Source organism: Diachasma alloeum, unplaced genomic scaffold, assembly GCF_001412515.2.
Source record: "Diachasma alloeum isolate Michigan unplaced genomic scaffold, Dall2.0 Dall_scaffold_00631, whole genome shotgun sequence".
Lineage (NCBI taxonomy): Eukaryota > Metazoa > Arthropoda > Insecta > Hymenoptera > Braconidae > Diachasma > Diachasma alloeum.
In genome coordinates, this window is record NW_021680763.1 from 82,063 (window position 1) to 102,250 (window position 20,188).

The 20,188-nt window shown below is 43.4% G+C and overlaps 2 protein-coding genes across 8 annotated transcripts in view; one reads left to right on the forward strand and one right to left on the reverse strand.

Moving 5' to 3' along the window:
- Positions 1-18,181, forward strand: part of LOC107043812 (tetratricopeptide repeat protein 17) — an 84,061-nt gene extending 65,880 nt beyond the window's left edge. For 5 of the 6 annotated variants that reach the window (XM_015265463.2, XM_015265464.2, XM_015265458.2 and 2 more), the window contains exons 7-8: positions 17,325-17,499; positions 17,587-18,181. In XM_015265463.2, coding sequence (XP_015120949.1) covers positions 17,325-17,499; positions 17,587-17,774 — 363 coding nt within the window. In that variant the 3' untranslated portion in view covers positions 17,775-18,181. The remainder of the gene's footprint in view (positions 1-17,324; positions 17,500-17,586) is intronic. The other variant, XM_015265462.2, reaches the window with a different exon arrangement.
- Positions 1-18,239, reverse strand: part of LOC107043813 (soma ferritin) — an 84,802-nt gene extending 66,563 nt beyond the window's left edge. The window contains exon 1 of one of the 2 annotated variants that reach the window (XM_015265466.1): positions 18,183-18,239. The gene's annotated coding sequence lies outside the window, so the exon portion shown is untranslated. The remainder of the gene's footprint in view (positions 1-18,182) is intronic. The other variant, XM_015265465.2, reaches the window with a different exon arrangement.
- Positions 18,240-20,188: the final 1,949 nt, after the last annotated feature.

The following is a 20,188-nucleotide window of genomic DNA, read 5'->3' on the forward strand; positions in this document are numbered from 1 at the left end:
GTGGCCGAGAGTATGGGTGGTCGTGAAGTGGGTAAAAGTGTTCCACTTTGGTCGGATCAGCCTCTTGGCGTCCCAGGCTCTGAGGAGTCACAACTGATTCGCATTTAACTCTGAAACACTCCCGAGTAGAAATACTCGGGAGGAGAAAGTCTACTGAGAGAGTGAAAAACCCTCCAGGACGAGAGTAAATTCAATTTGCATGGATGATTAGGCCGTGGGGCTTAATTTCTAGTCTGGAATAGTGGCTGATGACGTTTGGCATAGGATACTCCTGGTGGACCTCGCCCACTCTGCCGGGTCACACTGATGCTAGCTGGGCAACCCTTTGCCCAGCCACAGAAGTCCTCGGAGTGAACGAGTTTGCCTCAGAGGCCGGTTTTCGTCGAACCTCCCGTGAAGGTTCGGCTGGCGCCCGATTATTGAGCGATAGAGACGGCTAAAAAGTAGTTTGGATTTTTCCTGGGTGAACAACCCGGGAAAATATCCTTACAAAATGGCGCCCGACGTGGGGCCACGCCAATGGAGTAGAAAGAAAACCCTGAAAATATGGGTAAGTTGAAAATTATCACGTAGATAATGCGAGGAAAATCGAGAAATTGATTTTCGTCGCAAGTAACGAATTTTATTTATTCCGTGAAAAGAGAAAAATAGAATTCAGAACGCATGAAATTTCGATCGTGGGGAGATTTTCTCAGATACTCGATGTTTTGTCTCCTCTACACCCGGGGGAGATGACCTTGAGAGGACGAGTTTATATTCCCCGATGAAAATTCGAGAGTATTGATTTTTCGTTTGGGGAGTTGTTCTCCTTGCTGCTTTGAGCACTGTTTTCTTCGTCACCCGGAAGAGGATGGTCTCGAGTGCGGGGAATTCCTTCTCCTTAAAGAAAAATTTTGATGGAAAACGAGGAATAAGTCAAAATTCTGAAAAATCGAATTTCGCACCTTGAAAAAATGGATTTTTTTTTTTTTCAAGAAAAGATAGCCCAAGCAATTTTTCAATGAGGAAGTGTTTTTCTCCGTTACTCTACGGATTGTTTTCCTCGTCACCCGGGGGAGGATGATTTGGACGCGAGAAATTCCGCTTTTCTATCGGAAAAATTGGAAAAGAACGAGGGAAAATTCAGTGAAATTGGATTTTCTCTTCGTAAAGAAGGGAAATTCTGAAACACTGAATTACCGACACATGGTAAAGAAGACTATGCCGAAAGGGAATAGCATTACCGACCGAAAAGGTCGGAAGTATGAATTCCGCTCGCGAGGGCGCGCCGTGCGACTGTTGGTAAAACAGCAAAGGGGAATCTCCGAAAGGCGATTCAACTCAAGGTTAAACGCCACATCAGGTGAAATCATACTGAAAGCGTTGGAGAGGAATTTCTGCAAGCAAGAAAAATTCAAAAGTACCACCTCTAGGCCGGAAATTGAGTGTTTTTCATTCTGGAAAGACCCCAAGGAGGGAGAAAGTGACCGAACAGTAGTCGCTTACCTCAAGAAATCTCTTAAAACGTCCGAAATGACGGGAAATGACAGGGACAATACGAATAATCGCCCAGAACTAGTGAGTTTTCGTTCCAAAATACTCATTAGATGATCCTGGGGATTGTTAGGGGCTTTGGCTGCACAGGTAAAATTCTCCAAGAGCCTCCAGAGGAGCCGCCGACCCAAAGAAGGGTGCGCCACATACTCGGAGAGGGAACAAGAGTAGGGAGGGCCCCCCACTCTTGACTGCAGGGTATAAAAGGAGCTGCAGAGCTCCCAGAAAACTTTTCTGTCGTGAAGGCAGAGGTTGAATAGGCCTCCTGAATTCACGAAAGACTCCCTGGGCTAGAAATGGCGCCAAAGAAGGATTTGCTGAATAAGCAAACGGAAGGGGGAGGGGAGGAGAAAACCCCTGAGACCCCGGTCGAACCGAAAGGTTCAGAAATAGATCCCGAAAAGGGAGCCAAGAAGAAAACCCAGAGAAGTCGCACTAGAAAAGTGACGACCTCTGAGAGTAGTGGTGGAGAATCCGAGGCTGAAAAAGTCTCGAAATCGAAACCAGAGGAAAAGGGGGCGCTCTCGGAGGAGGAAAGGGCGAAAAGGCCAATCAGTCCGCTGGCGACAGATTGGAGCCTTCCCTTGCCAAAGGACAGGCCAAGCCAAGGGGCCGAAAGGTCACCAGAGGACCTAGCCTCTCGAATGGCAGTATTAAGAGCCTTCGCTGAAGAAGCGAAGAGATTAGAAGAACAGCTCCTGACTTCAGGGCTGATAGGAGCTGCAGCCCCTCCCCGCAGAGGGCGAGGGAGGCCAAAAGGCAGCAAAACCACTAGCCGCAATGCTAGTGGAGCTACGACGCCAACGGAAGGAATTCCGGGCGTGACGGTAACTAACGCCACGCCAACGGCTAAAGAGATACTTGCTCAGGTGCAAAAACTGAGCAGGGAAGTGAGGCAATTGGGGCCAGCAATGGCCAACCCTCAAGAGAAGGTCCGAGAACCAGAGCATAAGGTTCCGAGGCAGTCTCCCACAACTCCTCCAGGGCGAACAGCCCTAGGAAATGATTATGGGAGAAATGATNCGCCAAAGAAGGATTTGCTGAATAAGCAAACGGAAGGGGGAGGGGAGGAGAAAACCCCTGAGACCCCGGTCGAACCGAAAGGTTCAGAAATAGATCCCGAAAAGGGAGCCAAGAAGAAAACCCAGAGAAGTCGCACTAGAAAAGTGACGACCTCTGAGAGTAGTGGTGGAGAATCCGAGGCTGAAAAAGTCTCGAAATCGAAACCAGAGGAAAAGGGGGCGCTCTCGGAGGAGGAAAGGGCGAAAAGGCCAATCAGTCCGCTGGCGACAGATTGGAGCCTTCCCTTGCCAAAGGACAGGCCAAGCCAAGGGGCCGAAAGGTCACCAGAGGACCTAGCCTCTCGAATGGCAGTATTAAGAGCCTTCGCTGAAGAAGCGAAGAGATTAGAAGAACAGCTCCTGACTTCAGGGCTGATAGGAGCTGCAGCCCCTCCCCGCAGAGGGCGAGGGAGGCCAAAAGGCAGCAAAACCACTAGCCGCAATGCTAGTGGAGCTACGACGCCAACGGAAGGAATTCCGGGCGTGACGGTAACTAACGCCACGCCAACGGCTAAAGAGATACTTGCTCAGGTGCAAAAACTGAGCAGGGAAGTGAGGCAATTGGGGCCAGCAATGGCCAACCCTCAAGAGAAGGTCCGAGAACCAGAGCATAAGGTTCCGAGGCAGTCTCCCACAACTCCTCCAGGGCGAACAGCCCTAGGAAATGATTATGGGAGAAATGATAGATACGCACGCCGCAGAGAGCGTCGTAGGCAAGCCTCCGAGTCGAGCACGACGGAGAGCGATTTTTACGGCCGTGAGGATCGTAAAAATCGCTATGAGAGCTCCGGCAAAGTTCTGGATTATCTGACCAGGTGGGGCATAACATTCTCTGGGCAACCAGACGAAGACGTGGAAGATTTTATCTCCGCGATTTATGACGCGAGAGAGGCAATTCCTATTAAGGAAAGCGATCTCGTAAAGATCCTGAAAGGGGTCCTCAAGGGGAACGCCCTCACGTGGTATCGCCACGCGGAGGTTTTCTCTTGGGAAGACGCGTGCTACGCCCTCCGTGAAAGATTCGGAGCGCTGTATTTCCAGCAAGCGTTGCACAAGGAAATTTCCGACCGCCGACAATTTCCGACCGGCGCGAAGGAAAGTGTAGGGGCGTTCATAGCAAATATGAACGGCTTGTTTGAACGCACTCGACCTCTGTGGTCCGAGGAGAAGAAGCTGACGCACATCTACAACAATATGTTACCGAAGTACATCGTTGGCTACACCCTCGGCCCAGCGTCGAGATTGAAAGAATTGGAGAGGCACGTTTTACGTCAGGAGAAGTTAATTCTCTTCGAGCTGACATGGCGACCCCCTCCAAAACCAGAACATGCGCTGTGCCCAAGCTTTGCAAACCGAGGCCCGAGCTATGTCCAGAAAAGCTCGAGCTTCGGGAATAAAGACCCGAGGCAACACAGAGGCTATGAGAAGCCATCTCTGAAAGCACTCGAGATGAAAGGGCATAACGAGTCCATAGAGACTGTAGAAGTCATCTATGATGAGCTCGAGTTGCAGGGAACTGAAGCAGCACACGCCTTACAACGTCGTGATGCTCCTTCAGAGAGGGGTGAACGTGCTGGTTTCACCAGGACCTTGTTGATGTCTCGCAATTCCGACAGAGTGGGCCACACGTTTAGGTTTTACACCGCCGAACGATCCGTATTTTGTTACGGATGCGGTACCAAAGGCGTGCACTTGCCAGAGTGCCCAAAATGCCGTCCAAAAAACGGGAAACCGGCAGCGTGAGTGACGAAAATTCGGCTGCGTCGCCGGAAGTTTCGGGGAAAATGGAGAGAAACCTAGTGGAAGAGGTGGAAAATTCCTCAGAAACTGTAGGAAGGGAGATCTCAGAGCAGAATCATAGCCCAGAGATCGAAGAAACTGCTGTACAAAGGGCAGAAATGCCCGCGGCAGTGGCAGAGGAGTCTCGAGAGGAGGGGAGAATGGGAAAACTCTAGAATCCCTGACGGACCCCATTGCATTGTCCTTGCCAGAAATGAGCTCTGATCTGGAGTTTATCAATCAGGCGATGAAGGAAGGCAAGACATTTGCCTTTCACGTGAATATCAAAATTCGCGGCAAGAAAATGCGCGCTCTAGTGGACTCAGGGGCATTTCGTACCTTCGCTGGAGAAGCGGGGATCGAGCTGCTGAGCGAGCTAGGTATCAGTGCGAGACGAATACCACCGAGAAGAGTTCTAGTGGCGAATAGTCAACTAGAGGTGGTAAAGGAGGCCTCTAAAATACATCTGGTATTAGGGGGAAGACCCATCACGGTTGAAATTCTTTGGATGGCTTCGCTGTCCGAGGATTTCATATTGGGATTGGATTTTTTGTGAGAAGCACGGATGGTCATTGATTTCTTTTACCAATCCTGGTTCTTTAGAGACAAACCGGGCGAAACATTCAAGTTTGTCTCAGTGGACCGAGCCTGCCACGTAACTGTGTGTAACGGTTTGAAGGTACCTGGAGAGGAGCAAACAGCCAACTCCAAAGACTCCTGAATGAAAAAATTCCAGTGCATGATGGAAGTCCACCGATTTCCGAGCTACAACCCCACAAGATTGACGTGGAAAGGTACGAACCTATCCGACAAAGGGTCAGGGTCGTGTCTGAACATATTAAACTATTAATGTGGAAGGAGGTAGATGAGATGCTCCGAGATGGAGTAATCAAGCCATCCAAAAGCGACTGGAATAGTCCTGTAGTGATGGTTAAGAAAGCCAGCGGAAAATATCGGTTTTGTATCGATTTCCGCAGGGTAAATGAAGTAACGAAAAAGGATGCTTACCCGGTTGCAAATATGACCGCCATCCTTGATGAGTTACGATAGGCCAATTATATCACGACACTCGACTTGAGTGCCGCGTATTGCCAAATACCGTTAGCAGAGGTCTAGAACGAGATGACTGCATTCACGGTGCCGGGAAGAGGGTTTTTCCAGTTCGAACGCATGCCGTACGGACTGACAAATGCGCCCGCTACCTTCCAAAGAGCCCTGGACAAATTGATCGGTCCAGAGATGTATCCACACGTGTTTGTATACTTGGACGATATAATTATCGTCTCAAGGACATTCGAAGAGCACCTCACGTGGTTGGGAAAGGTCCTCGATAAATTGAGAGATCACGGTCTCACAATAAATCGAGAGAAGAATGTTTTCTGTCGTTCCGAGGTGAAATACCTCGGCTTCGTTGTGAACAGCCAAGGACGGCAGGTCGACCCCGAGAAAACATCGGCCGTTGTCGATTTTCCCATGCCGAAGAATCTGAAACAGATTCGCCGTTTTCTGGGAATGCCCTCCTGGTATAGACGATTCATACCAAAATTTGCAACCATAGCTCAACCGCTGACACTTCTGACCAAGAAGAATCAGCCGTGGTTATGGAATGAAGAGCAGCAGGAAGCCTTCGAAGCGCCGAAAAAGCACTTGACGTCGGCTCCAACTCTGGCATGTCCCGATTTCTCACTGCCGTTTACCCTGCAAACGGATGCGAGCAGTGTAGGACTCGGTGCGGTACTCACGCAAGTGTAGGATGGACAAGAGCGAGTTATAGCATATGCTAGCCGCTCATTAACGGATCCTGAAACAAAATACACGGTAACTGAGCAGGAATGTTTGGCCGTCGTGTGGGCAATTATGAAGTTCCGTTGTTACTTGGAGGGTTATCCCTTCACAGTGATAACGGACCACAGCGCCTTAAGATGGCTGCATAATATGAAAGACTTGGCTGTAAGGCTAAAGAGATGGAACCTCCGGTTGTTAGAATATGATTACAAAATCATACACCGGAAGGGCGCGCTTTACCATGTGCCAGACGCTTTGTCACGCGCACCGGAAGGAGCGATGGAGCTACTCTCGATGGCGGTAGATACCGAAGATGAATGGTATCTCCGACGCTGTCGAGACGTAGAGAGAATCCCGGTAAAATATCCTACATGGAAAATTTCCGAAGGGTTGCTATACCACCTCCGGCCGAAAACAATTGCCTCAGTGGACAACCAAGACTTGGACGAGTGGAAATTAGTTCTCCCTCGTGAAAGGAGACGTGCCGCTATACACGAATGCCACGATTTGCCGCAGGCCGGACACCAAGGTTTGGATAAGACCGGCCAAAGCTTGGCCAATCAATACTATTGGCCCGCGATGTTTGAGGACGTGATGACGTACGTAAGTTCGTGTCACGAATGTCAGCGCTGCAAAGTGCAACAACAAGCCCCGTTAGGCCAGATGGGACCTCGCGCAATCGAGAAACCCTGGTCAAGAATATCGGCGGATATCATGGGTTCCTTTACGCATAGTAAAGCGGGACACCAATATATCCTAGTTATCCAAGACTTCTTTACGAAGTGGGTAGAAGTTCGGTCGTTGCGCAAAGCAACCGGTGCGACGATACGAAAAGCATTGGAGGAAACCATCATTTATCGATAGGGAGCTCCAAGAGAATTGCTGACCGATAATGGAACCGAGTTCGTGAACAAGGACTTGAAGGATTTGGCTGCTTCCACGAACATGAAGCACCGAACAACGCCGCCGTATCACCCGCAAGCGAACCCCACTAAAAGAGTAAATCGTTCGCTAAAAGCTATGATACGAGCGTACGTAGATCAGAATCACCGTGATTGGGACTGTCATTGGATGTATTTCGTTTTGCATACAATACAGCCCAACACAGTTCCCTGAAAGCAACCCCGGCTTTCGTAAATCTTGGGCGAGAGTCAGAGCCAGCGAATTCGTTGCGACGAAAGCTGGAGGGAGATGTTGAAGTTGAAGAAACTTCAACAGAGGCCTGGGTCGAGCCCATGAAGCGCCATGGCACCCTCAGATTGGCCTTTAGGCATGCATTAGCCGAAGCTTCATTAGCTTCGACAGGCATAAAGTTATAACTTGCGCCGAAGGAAGGGTGAATTCGAGGTCGGCAAACTGGTCCTAGCTCGCGGCCACGAGCTGTCGAGTCGTTCAGCGTCCTTGAATAAACCGTTCAATGGACCTTTCGTGGTGACTAAGAAGCACTCCAGAAACTTTTACCAAGTTTCTGATATGACGGGTCGTAATACCAAAGACTGCGCTATAGTGGACATGAAGTCCTATAGGGAAGCTTTGGAGGACCCCCCGACTGAAGAGTCAGAAGGAGAAGAATAGTTGCTCCTGAAGGGTCTTTGACTTGAAACGTCTAGGTTTCGGGTCGAAACCTCTCTTAAAGACGGAAGTATGTAACGAGATTTTCTCGTTACGGGTTGGAATCTCCTTAAAAAGATATGTGAACTCTTAACTTAGTGAAGAGAGACAATTAGTGACATCTAGAGGTGGCTGAAGAAAGCCGGGACTAGATTGAGCGACAAACCGATGAAAGACCTAAGGCATAGTGGTTATGGGTGAAACCGCGACCCCTGGAGGTCTGGAGGACGTTACTAGACTATGGCTATTTTGGAATTCGCCCAGCATGTGCTAGGGGAAAAGGGGCCGCCGTATAGGCTGTCCAACTGGGCGATTCCATAGGCTATGTCAGAGTAGACTAGGGACCAACGGCTAGGTGAGAGGACTGGTGCCCCCGGGATTCGGTCAGGTTAATTGGTGGGGATAGGGTAACGGAATGACTTATCGTCGCTGAGATATCCAGACTAGGGGGAGAAGGCCCTAGTAAGATTCTGAGTTAGTCGAACGCGGACGCTCGAGCGGAGAAGTCGAAAGGATTTCTCTGATATATACTGTGGTGTTGGCTTGGAAGATGGCCAAGGGAATGGTGGGCGAATAGCTCAGCGCAACCAGGTGCATAACTGATGGTAGCGAACGTAGGGGGATGCTCCTGCATCCCCCACAAACGGAAAAAAGAGTTATTTCGGAACTCTTAGTGACGACTTTGTTGTTTCCGGAGTTATCCGGCTCGACGAAACAACTGACGAGCGCATGGGCCCGTGGGTCTGGAGTAGAGATCGTCCTCCTGTCGATCCGACCATGTGCCGCCATTCGAGTACCCGGAGACGGTGACGTGCGATGACCGAAACGGTAACTGGTGGCCGAGAGTGTGGATGGTCGTGAAGTGGGTAAAAGTGTTCCACTTTGGTCGGATCAGCCTCTCGGCGTCCCAGGCTCTGAGGAGTCCCAGCTGATTCGCATTTAACTCTGAAACACTCCCGAGTAGAAATACTCGGGAGGAGAAAGTCTACTGAGAGAGTGAAAAACCCTCCAGGACGAGAGTAAATTCAATTTGCATGGATGATTAGGCCGTGAGGCTTAATTTCCAGTCTGGAATAGTGGCTGATGACGTTTGGCATAGGATACTCCTGGTGGACCTCGCCCACTCTACCACCGTACGTAGCTTTTGTAGAATCCGACCAGATTTTCAGGGTCAGTACCCCACCATGTTGCGCGTACGAATTTAATGATGTTCAAGGCTTTAAAACATCTCTGTTAGAGCATGGAAACATGGTGATTAAAGTTCAATCTTTGATCGAAAGGAATTCCTAAAAATCTCACAGTTGGAGATTGATCAGGTGGTCGTCAACTCTAATTTGGGTACTTTGATGGGGGTTGGCCTTTTTTGCTAAATCTCAAAGCGACTGTTTTTTGTGGAGCTATATCAAGGCCTACGGCTCTTAGGTTGGAAGTGACATGGTCAATTGATTTCACCAAAACGGCTTTGTCATGTTCAATATTGGAAACCCGCATGAACAGAGCAATGTCGTTAGCAAAGAGTGATCATTCTACTCTGGGATTGACTTTTAGGAGAATTTTTCTGGTATAGATCGTGTATAATATTGGAGAGAGAACTCCCCTCTGTGGGAGTCTTTTGTGTATAGTTCTCGTGCTATCACCTAATGCCTCACAGTGGAGGACTCTCGTGAGTGAGGAATTTTATGAATCTAAAGATGGTACTGGAGCACCCGACCTCGGCGAGGATATCTAGGTGAATATTCCCGACGACATTGTCAAATGCCTTAGTGACATCTAGAAAGACTGCTAGCGTTTGCTCCTGAGCCCTGAAGGAATCTTCGACGTGTAGCGTGAGGTTGACTAGGTTGTCTCGAGTGGACAATCTTCATCTGAACCCTGTTTGCGAAAGAGGAAGAGTATTATTGTGCTCCATCCACCACTGAAGACGGTTTTTAATTATCGATTCGTAGAGTTTCAATACACATGAAGTAAGTGCAATGGGCCTAACATCTGTGTTGTTAGATTTGGGAATAAAGTGTAAATAGGAATTCCTCCATTCAGGAGGGAACTCTCCGACTTGATGGAGTTCGTTAAATATGTCTAGCAAGATAAGCTTTAATTGTACTGGTAGCGTCCAGTGGCTTGGCGCATTGGGTAACCCGAGTGGAAATTCCGGTCAGGTCTTGATCAAGTTTGGATCAGGTTAGACCTGACCACTGATCAGGTATTGATCAGACATGTTACGCCTCTGACCAATCCGGATTTGATCAGGACGAATGGATCCGAATTTGATCAAGTCAACTGTATGAAAACCGGATGACTTGTCTGTCAGTCTCAATAACAATTATCAATGATAATTATTCCAAGACAAAAGAATTCAATTCTTTCACCGTAGGCCGATCTCTTAACGAATCTCTACTGTTATTACCTCTGAAAAAGCTTATTATTTTTTTACCGATGGTGAGGATCGAATCGGGGACCCTATGATTGCTAATCCTATGCCCTAACCACTACGCTATCGTGCTATTACTATTGAGTAAACTGTACATTGCCTGTATGATTTGTATCGGGGTATTCGTTGAATTTACGATTATTCCTTATCTCGCGGATGTGCGTGTGTATTCTCAGAGATAAAATATGTTCAATTAAATTTTTATTTATTTCATTAATGAATAATAATAATGATAATAACAATAACACTAATAAATAAATAGACATTTAGTACTTTTTTTCTCAAGATCATTTGCGTGTAAGTTGGATACTCCTCTAATACGTATTTACGGCATCATCATCCCTCCCTTCTGTACATTTGAGAAGGGCTGGCTGTTAATTAAATTGATTAATCAAATTAAATTCATTAAATTGAATTAATTTAATTCAATTTATTTTAATTATAGTATAATGATCCTTTTTAAACACTGAAAATAATTATTTATAATGGTTGATAAAAGTTAATTCGAATAGTATAATAATTGTTAATTAAATTATCCGAAAAACTTATTAAAATTAATGTCCGGTGGAGCGGATCTGAATCTGATTATTTTTTCTTCAATTGACCCCTTTCAAATGTCGATCAAGGACATCAAATCCGAATTTGATCAATTTGGGGTCAGGCAGCCGACCTCAGGGTGAGATCGTGCCTACCTGATCAGAACTTGATCTGAACCCGCCTGTAGTTTTTCGGATCCGATCTGCTGGATCAAAACCTGGTCAGGTTCACATCAGGCATCATCTGATCATGTCTACCTGATCAGAACTTGATCTGAACCCGCCTGTAGTTTTTCGGATCCGATCTGCTGGATCAAAACCTGGTCAGGTTCACATCAGGCATCATCTGATCATGTCTACCTGATCAGAACTTGATCTGAACCCGCCTGTAGTTTTTCGGATCCGATCTGCTGGATCAAAACCTGGTCAGGTTCACATCAGGCATCATCTGATCATGTCTACCTGATCAGAACTTGATCTGAACCCGCCTGTAGTTTTTCGGATCCGATCTGCTGGATCAAAACCTGGTCAGGTTCACATCAGGCATCATCTGATCATGTCTACCTGATCAGAACTTGATCTGAACCTGCCTGTAGTTTTTCGGATCCGACCTGCTGGATCAGAGCTTGGTCAGGTTCTCATCAGGAATCACCGGATCAGTCAATCCTTACAAAAACCTGATCAAGTTCCGATCGTACTTCAGGTGGGCCTGAAGCAATTTCCACTCGGGAAGTTCATTGCTTCACATGCGAAAAGTTCCGAGTTCAAATCCCGGCCGGGTAGAATGGTGCGATCTAACCATTTAAAGTCTTAATCATCAGCGCAGTATACCCTAACCGGGTCAAAGCGATGTAAAATAACGATAACAAAAAAAATTGTACTGGTAACTTTTTGAGTAGGATGTAGTCTATGCCGTGTAGCCCCGTAGCTGAATTAAATTCATCGAATGAAAAGGACTGATCAGAAAGAGGATTGGGATCTGAGTGAGGAATGTGGTTGGGGTCAGTGAGACATCCGCCGGGACTCAGTTTTCTCAATGCGTCCAAGATCTTTTTCTGAGTCTCGACATAATCTCTGAGGACGTGTAACGTCGTATTTATCCATGCATTTTTTTAGCACTTTACACGTGTTCCAGAGATATTTAAGGATAATCGGGCGAGCGCTCTTTTATTGTTTACGTATTCTTTAAATGATGGAAAAGGCGTGTGCAAAATTTTAGACTGCTGGGGAACATGGTTAATTTATTATGAATTTTTGGAAAAGTGGTCATTTAACCCGTGATCTCATGGAAATCACAAAAAAAGCTGCAGAACCCAAGGAAAAAAAGCAGTCAAAGTTATGAAACTTTAGACACATTTAGAACATGTGATCAATTATTTTTTGAGTGAAAAAGATTGTCGCCTAGGAGCATTGTTTATCAATAATAGCGAAAAAAGTACTGAAAAATGAAATTTCTACGCACGCAGCCCAAAAGAGCAGCAACATCTCAAGTACCGATCGGGTGGGGGTAGCGCGGTCAATTTAATTGTCTCTTGAGAGAGAGCGATGAAGCGTTCTGATTGGAGCTCCCTCGAGCCAGTGGTACCAGCTTATGGTAAAAAAAAAACACTACCGACGATGTCGCCACTTTTTCGCATGAATTAATATTTTTTCATTTATTAAAAAAAAATCTGAAAACCATTCAATGCGTGGAACAGATACAAATAAATTTGATTAGCTCCAAAAATAATTTTTAACCGGAGATACTCCCTAATATTGCCTGAATTTTGAATCCGAATGGGAAAAATTTTATTATTCAGCGATTGGTTTTCTGCAGGAAAACAATAGAAACCCCTCCGCCTCATCTCCTACATTTCCTCCTCGCCTGATTATCCTTAACGTTTGTTTTAGAGTTCAAATTTTCTGCGAATTTAATAAAATATTGTTTTTTCTTTCGTTTGAAAGTTTTCCTAGCAACAGCGATAGATTTCTTGTAGGTTATGAGATCAAAAAATCTCTTCGTGAGTCTCCATTTTTTATACTCTGCTCTATGAAACCTCAACACTCTAACACACTCCTCATCCCACCACTACGAAATTCTATCGGACTTTTATTGAAATTGTTTGAATTTTCCGTAGATTCTATACACAGAGAGTCAAAGTGGATTAACTTTAGAAAAAAGTTTCTAAATTTTACAAACCTTGGTTTCTAACCTTCAGTTTTCAAAAAGCTAGAAACTTTTTTCTACGTTCTAGAAAGAAATCGTTTAAAATTAATGATCAAACTGGGGATTAATTTGAAACCAAATATTACATTACGCAACTAGTGCGGAAAGCAGGCGGTTACTCACGAGGGCGGCGCAGCCGCCCGAGTGACACCGCCTGCTGTCCGCACGTGTTGCGTATACTATTTTATATGATAAGTGCGTGATGAAGTTTGGGGGTGGAGGGGGGGCAAGTGGGGGGGCAATGCCCCCCACGAGAAAAGGGGGTCCAGGGGGCGAAGCCCTCGGTGGGGGGGGGGTTGGGGGGGCGAAGCTTCCGCCCACTTAAGAAAAAAGATCATATTTATTTAAAAAAANACTATTTTATATGATAAGTGCGTGATGAAGTTTGGGGGTGGAGGGGGGGCAAGTGGGGGGGCAATGCCCCCCACGAGAAAAGGGGGTCCAGGGGGCGAAGCCCTCGGTGGGGGGGGGGTTGGGGGGGCGAAGCTTCCGCCCACTTAAGAAAAAAGATCATATTTATTTAAAAAAATAATTATGAAAAAGTGTGATTGAAAAATTTCATTTTCGTTACTGAATTCTCAATGACTTATCACTAATTTCTAGAAATCAATCACCAAATTTCAGTGAAGTTTCGGTGAATTCTGTGACATGTCTCTGAAAACCAAAAATAATTTTTCTGTGTTTCCTTGACATTATTTTGATCATTAGAATTCATAAAGCCCTTAAGTTACAGTATTTGATCGAAGAAGGAGTTTTTGGCGAACCTGCTGTTGCTTCATTGGAGAATATTTCATTTGCATTTTCTTCAAATGTCACATCCCCAATCAACTCCTCCTCATCAGTAAATAAATCCTCCTCACTGTCTAACTCTTCATCACTATCAGGAATTATACGATTTTGGCTCATTTTATCTGCTTCGAAAATCACCTTTTCATTTTTCAGTCATTCCATGTATTCACTATTCGGAGGTTAGATTTCCTTCCTTGCTATTCTCTTTTAACAGGTGATGCGCATGCGCGTCGTGCGTTATTTCGGGTTTCAGTTGAGTGTGGGTAGGCGCTCGAAACCCGCTACTTCCCAGTTGACTATAGTCAACTGAAACCCATGCGGTTACACGCAGGTATCATATAAATATACTTAATTTTTGGAAAAAATATTCTCTAAAATCTAGAAAATTTCTTCAATTTTTTAGGGGGGATTCTGCACAGAGGGGGAGGGGGGTTGTCAATTGAGAATTTACACCCAAAAAAATTAACTCGGTGAGTTTTTCGAAAATATCTCCGAAATTAAGAGAGACAGCCAATCTTTACGAAAATTTGGGGGGAGGGAAGGGAAGTTCTATTGAATTCTCGATGTACAGCCCTCCCCCCACCCCTCCCCCAGCCAATTTTTCAGTAAAAATTCGTTATCTCCCTTAGTTTCGTGGATATCTTTAAAAAACTCACAGACTCAATTTTTTTGGTTGTGAATTCTCAATTCACACGCCCCCTCCCCTCCCTCTCTTTGCAAAATCCCCCCTCCTTACATCTGAAGTTCTCAATATTCCGGCCCCCCTCCTTATGTATGGGGCACTTACGCCCTTTAAATACCTCAGCCGCAATTTTTTAGTTCAATCTGAAAATTTTCTAAAATTAAGAAAAATTCAGCATTGATTTTAGAAAATATTTCTTCTTAAAAACAATCCCCAAATTCGTTAGTTTCTACGATCCTACCAAGGATAAGGCTTAAGAATTGGAGTTTCTAAAATGTAGAAACTAATTTCTAAAGCTAATCTATTTTTTTTCTCTGTGTAGAAAAATTCGGAATTGTTTGAATTTTCCGTAGATTCTATAGAAAAATCTTTCCGCATGCATAGATATAATATTAGATGTATAACTTAATCTTTCCGTTTTTTTATCGAAAAATATGTAACATAAAATATATAAATACTAGATCAATCCTCGGAATATCGTCCATAGTTTTCGATGACCTTGCGCCATCGATTTGGTAATATACGAATGCCATCGCGAAAAAAAACTTGCAGGCTTTGAGGCGATGAAGTCATCGACGAATTTTCGTATATCGTCCAGAGTTTGGAACACGGAGAGAAATATTCAATAAAAATTACGTATCTTTTCCGTAATTCCGCAGCGAAATGTGGTTGTAGGAAATTTTACGGAACTGTCACGGAATTTTTCCAGAGCGTTCCGTAATTTTTATCTGAATCTCCTGTGAAAAACTACGATACCGTCACTTAAATTTTCTGAATCGATTCCGTAATCGGTGAGCGAACTTCGAGTTCCGTAATTTTTACTGAACATTTCTCTCCGTGAAGCGTCTTGCCTCTAAGGCGTGCTGCATGGACCGGAACAGATGGTAATCGGAAGAGGCCAAGTCCTGTGAATATGCCGCGTCCTCGACAACCGTCCAGCCCAAGCTTAACATCATTTTCTGAGTCGCGCGAGCAACATGAGGTCGAACGTTATCATGGAGCAACATGACTTTCCGGCTCCCTTGCCCAGTAAATGGCCTCTTCTCATCAAGTACCTCGCACAATTTGTTCAATTGTCGACTGTAGCGTTCTGCAGTAACTGTCTGACCCGTTTCCAAAAGTTCGTAATAGAGTACACCCTTCATATCCCAGCAGATGCAGAGGAAAACCTTTTTCATGTGAATTTTTTGTTGGGGAGTGGATGTCGATGGTTGTCCTGGATTCACTCATGACTTTTTCCGTTTGGGATTAGCAAAAAAAATATATTTTCATCTCCCGTCACAATTTTTGACAAAAAAATTTTCTTCTGGTACTTGGCGAGCAACGAAAGGCACGTGTTCATGCGTTGGCCGAGGTTATGTTCCTACCTTCTGTACTTTTCCCATTGCGTGTAATCATTTAGAGACTGCTGCTTGAGTAACTCCTAGCTGAGCTGCAAGCTGTTTTTGCGTTTGCGTTGAGTCTTTATCGAGTAATTCTTGCAATTCAGCATCTTCAAATTTCAGAGGCTGTCCAGGACGTTCCCGGTCACTGAGATCGAAATCACTATCTTTAAAGCGTTTATACCAATATCTACACGTATCATAAGACACAATATTACTTCCGAGAGTAGAACAAATCGAATCGTGGGCTTCAATGGCTTTTTTCCCTTGTTGGAACTCGTAGAGAATACAGTGCCGAATGTGCTGCGCATCGGTCGCCATTGTATATACTACTTGTATATACTATTGTATATACTATTTTTGTGAAGTTACACAGCTCTTCCAGGCATGATATATAGCGTATTAAAAACAGTAAGGTTGACTCTTCACAATCGCGAACGGACGCGTAAATATTTAAATTTTAAATAAGACACCGCACTCAATGAAAAAAACGGAAAGATTAAGTGATACCCCTAATAGAATAGAATTAATTTCGAGTATTTACGGAATATATTCTAGGGCGAGTAGCAAGGGATTTTTTACTCACGTGGGCCCAGGTCTGGCAAGGTTGGGCCAATCACGCGACTCAAAAAAACCCATGGCACTAGTCGTGAACTATATTTTTCCGTAGTGATTTTCACTTTTACGAGTTTGGAGAAGTGTCAATGCCAATCCCCGGACATTGACGAGGAGAAAATTACTGAATTCTGATTTTACTGTAAAACTGATCTCATACATACACATTTCCTTCAGGATTTCATCGGCAACAGTTCAAAGGTTTCGAAAATCAAGGATTATCGGAATAATGTCAAGGATTGCCAGAAAATTCTGGAGAATGAAAAATCGTCATTATTCTCTCACTTTAAAAACAATTGCAAAATTACAAGGAAATTATCAAAATTTAGGGGGCGATTAATAATTCAATACCGATTCTTGATGTACTTCATGTCATCGAATACTACGCTTTAATTGAGCAGGATCCCAATATCGAAAATAATCATCAAGAAAACGAGAATCTAAAAAAATTACGCTTTCAATGCTTGTTTCTGGAAGCAAAATTTAGGTTCATGGCAGGTGACACTTTGATATCAATTTTTCAATTTACTTAATGAAAGTGATTTTTTGTAAATTCCTGACATTTTAATAATTTTTTTCTTCCTCTTACATCTGAGGAAGACCTGGCGGAACGGGTTATGCTTTTGACATGAAGTAATTTCGAAGAATCTTCATCGCTGTTGAAATACCATAATGGAGAGGAGTTTCATAAATAAAATCGAGAATCTCTCGCGTCCGAAGTATCTTTCTTTTCTAGATAATTCTGCTATGAATTTAGGAGAACAAAAGCAAATTAGTAAACATTTAAAGAACGAATTTGTATTTAGTATCTAGTTTGCTACTTCAGAATATTTTCAAAAATATTGCCTACGCATAACTAGAACGTTTTACTCATTCATACACTGAGATTGATCCATGATTTTGAATTTTCACTGCAGCCCCTCACGAATTATCTGTATGGCTCTTTACTCCATGTGAAAGGAAACAACACCGGTGCCATATACCACTTGAAACAAAGTTTAAGAGTGGAGCCTGATGCAATGGATGGAAGAGCATTGATGCTTTTAAGGAGCATCATTTGTCAAAAACGTGCGATCAATCGGAAAGGAGGTTGTATGTCCTTTTTTAATCAATGAAACAAGTTCATCCAATCTTCATATGTATATGTATTATTAATAACCGTGAAATGCAATTTTTCAGCTTCAGGGTTGAGCACTGGGTCTAACGATATGGACACTTGTAGTATGACATACTCGTCACCTGAAGTAATCGCCAGGCATGAACTACAAGACGGTGAGACTGTACTTTGTCTCGGTGATGGCAAAGATTGCAAGCCCATTCAATGCTTCGCAATGAAGATGAATGGAGATGAATCAACAAATCCGTAATCTTTTGTTTGTCATGAGAGATGTACATAAAAAAAATAGACATATCAAAGAGAAAAAAGACCTGTTGTTGGTTCACATGGTCGAGATCCCGGGTTCAAGACTTGGGCGCATAGAATTGTGCGAGTCAGAGCGATGTAAAATAATAATTGAAAAAAAAGAAGAAAAATTTATATTACATTCCGAGTCAAAAATTATATTTTTCTATGGAAGCCGTGAAAAAATCTAAGGCCTATGGCAAAAAAAGGCATTTACAAATTGAATTTTCCCCCTCAAATATTTTCCTCATTTCCTTTCTCCCCTGAAAACCCCAAATTTGAATTGCTAGCATGCCTGGACAGCAAATAATGTTTTATAAAATTATTTTGTACAAGTTCTTTAATAATAAAAGCCATTTCAATGACTTCTTACCTCTGTATCTCCTTGCTTTGGTGTGGACGCCTTTCAGTGACTGTTTGGTAACTGAGAATTCCCCACTTACTGTCTCCGTTTTTATCAACATTCTTCGGTAATACACTCGTATATCTATTACTATTCTGCGCAATATTCATAGCTGTTTATCACTTGCGAGGAATAACCACATCCTCTAGAGTCTTCCTTTAGACCAAAAAATAATAACTTCATGTTTTCACAAAAAAAAAACTATTTTTAAATGAGTCTGGTTATCAAGTATTATTAAGTGTATCCAAGTGAACGTGTGGCAATTTATTGAAAGTTAATTCACAGTTACATTCCTATTTCGAATCTTCTGAGATCAAGTTGTTAAAGAATTTCTAACACGATCGTATCGAACAATAAATTGAAATTTATCAACTCGTCCTGAAAACTGACCATTGTATTCAATTGAATTTTAAATAGGGGAAAGTGGGGCAAAATGGAACAGTCCAAAAATGACTGACGCAGTTCAAGCGAAAATAATTTTTTTTGTTAAATTTTTACTTTATTAACTTTTGTTTTATTTGTGAGAGTATTAATGAGAATAATAATTTTCCATTGAGTAGAATGAAAAATTATTGAGAAGTTTTGACGGAAGAAAATTTTGTCAATTGATTAATTAAAAACAAAATGAAACAGGGAAAATCCAAAGTCCAGAGGAAGATCCAGGGGAGACTCAGAGAGGGAAAAAGGAAAATGTGATGCTGAATTTCAAACGAATGGAAAAAGAAAAGTGTAATCGGCCTAATCGAATTAATTGAATTATAATCAATTGAATTAAGACTACTCATTAGTACTCCCAATAATAAAAAAAAGTTGATAAAAAAAAATATTTAAGAAAAAACAAATTTTTTGCTTGAATTGCGTCAGTCATTTTTCGAATGTTCCATTTTGCTTCACTCTCCCCTAGAGGAAAAAATTGAGGCAATATTTGCGCAAATTTTTATTGAATTTTTCTAAAATTGACTACTTTTTTAGCAACAAGATGTATTAAAATTCCACATGAATGCTAATCGTCGTTAATATTAGTTGTCGAATAGTTCAAGATTTTTTTGCTAAATTTTAAATCCTGCTTGAGTAATATTTTCAATAGGAAAATCAATATCCTTGAAATGAAAATATAAACTTGGCAGTGTCATTTTCAATTCGAGTCCAAAATAATACATTCTTTGGGGGAGAATCCTCGTTTGACTACTTCGAGGATTTCATTGCTTTTCCAGATCAATCAATCACAATCCACTGGTACCTTCATTGGACAGAGGTCACAATAAAAAAAATCCACCCGTAATCATCACCATTGCTTCTAATATTGAACTTTCGTATCTAATTCCGGAAAGCGATACGACGAGGAATCACACGATTTTATGGGTCTTCCTTCGACATCTTCTTTCCTCCCTTCTTCCCCGGCCGAGAGGTTCCACCGGTATATCATCTTTCCCCAGGTACATTACAGACATTATTTAAGCCGAAGCGTAACGGAAGCCCCATCATAGCCGCTGTCACACGCACAAGAGTCTTATGTCTAATCTTGTGCAGTGGCCAGCAGCTGCATTGGGGTCCAATTCCAGGCTTGTTCGTCAATCCATAGACACTAAATTTGCATTTCCTTCTAAAAAAAACAGGAACAATAATGATAAATCATACTTGACGATATGAGGCCAGTAGAACTGTGGCATATGTTTGTAGCACCATAAATAATGAATTTCTATTCTCAACGGGGGCTGTACACGACCTACTGGTAGCTTCTCAAAAAAAAAGACCGAATGGTAGAGGCAATAAGCAGGAGGGAATATGAAACTTGGATATTTAAAGGGATCGGTATCACGGCGGTGAACATTGAGCATTTATCGTGCGGTGGGTGAGCCGTAGGGAATAGACATCTGGAGGTGCTATAGCGTTGGGACAGTTTTGTACTTATGGAAAATTCATCATATTCGATTTTTATATACGTAATATCAGGGTGGTTTACAATGGCTTTATGC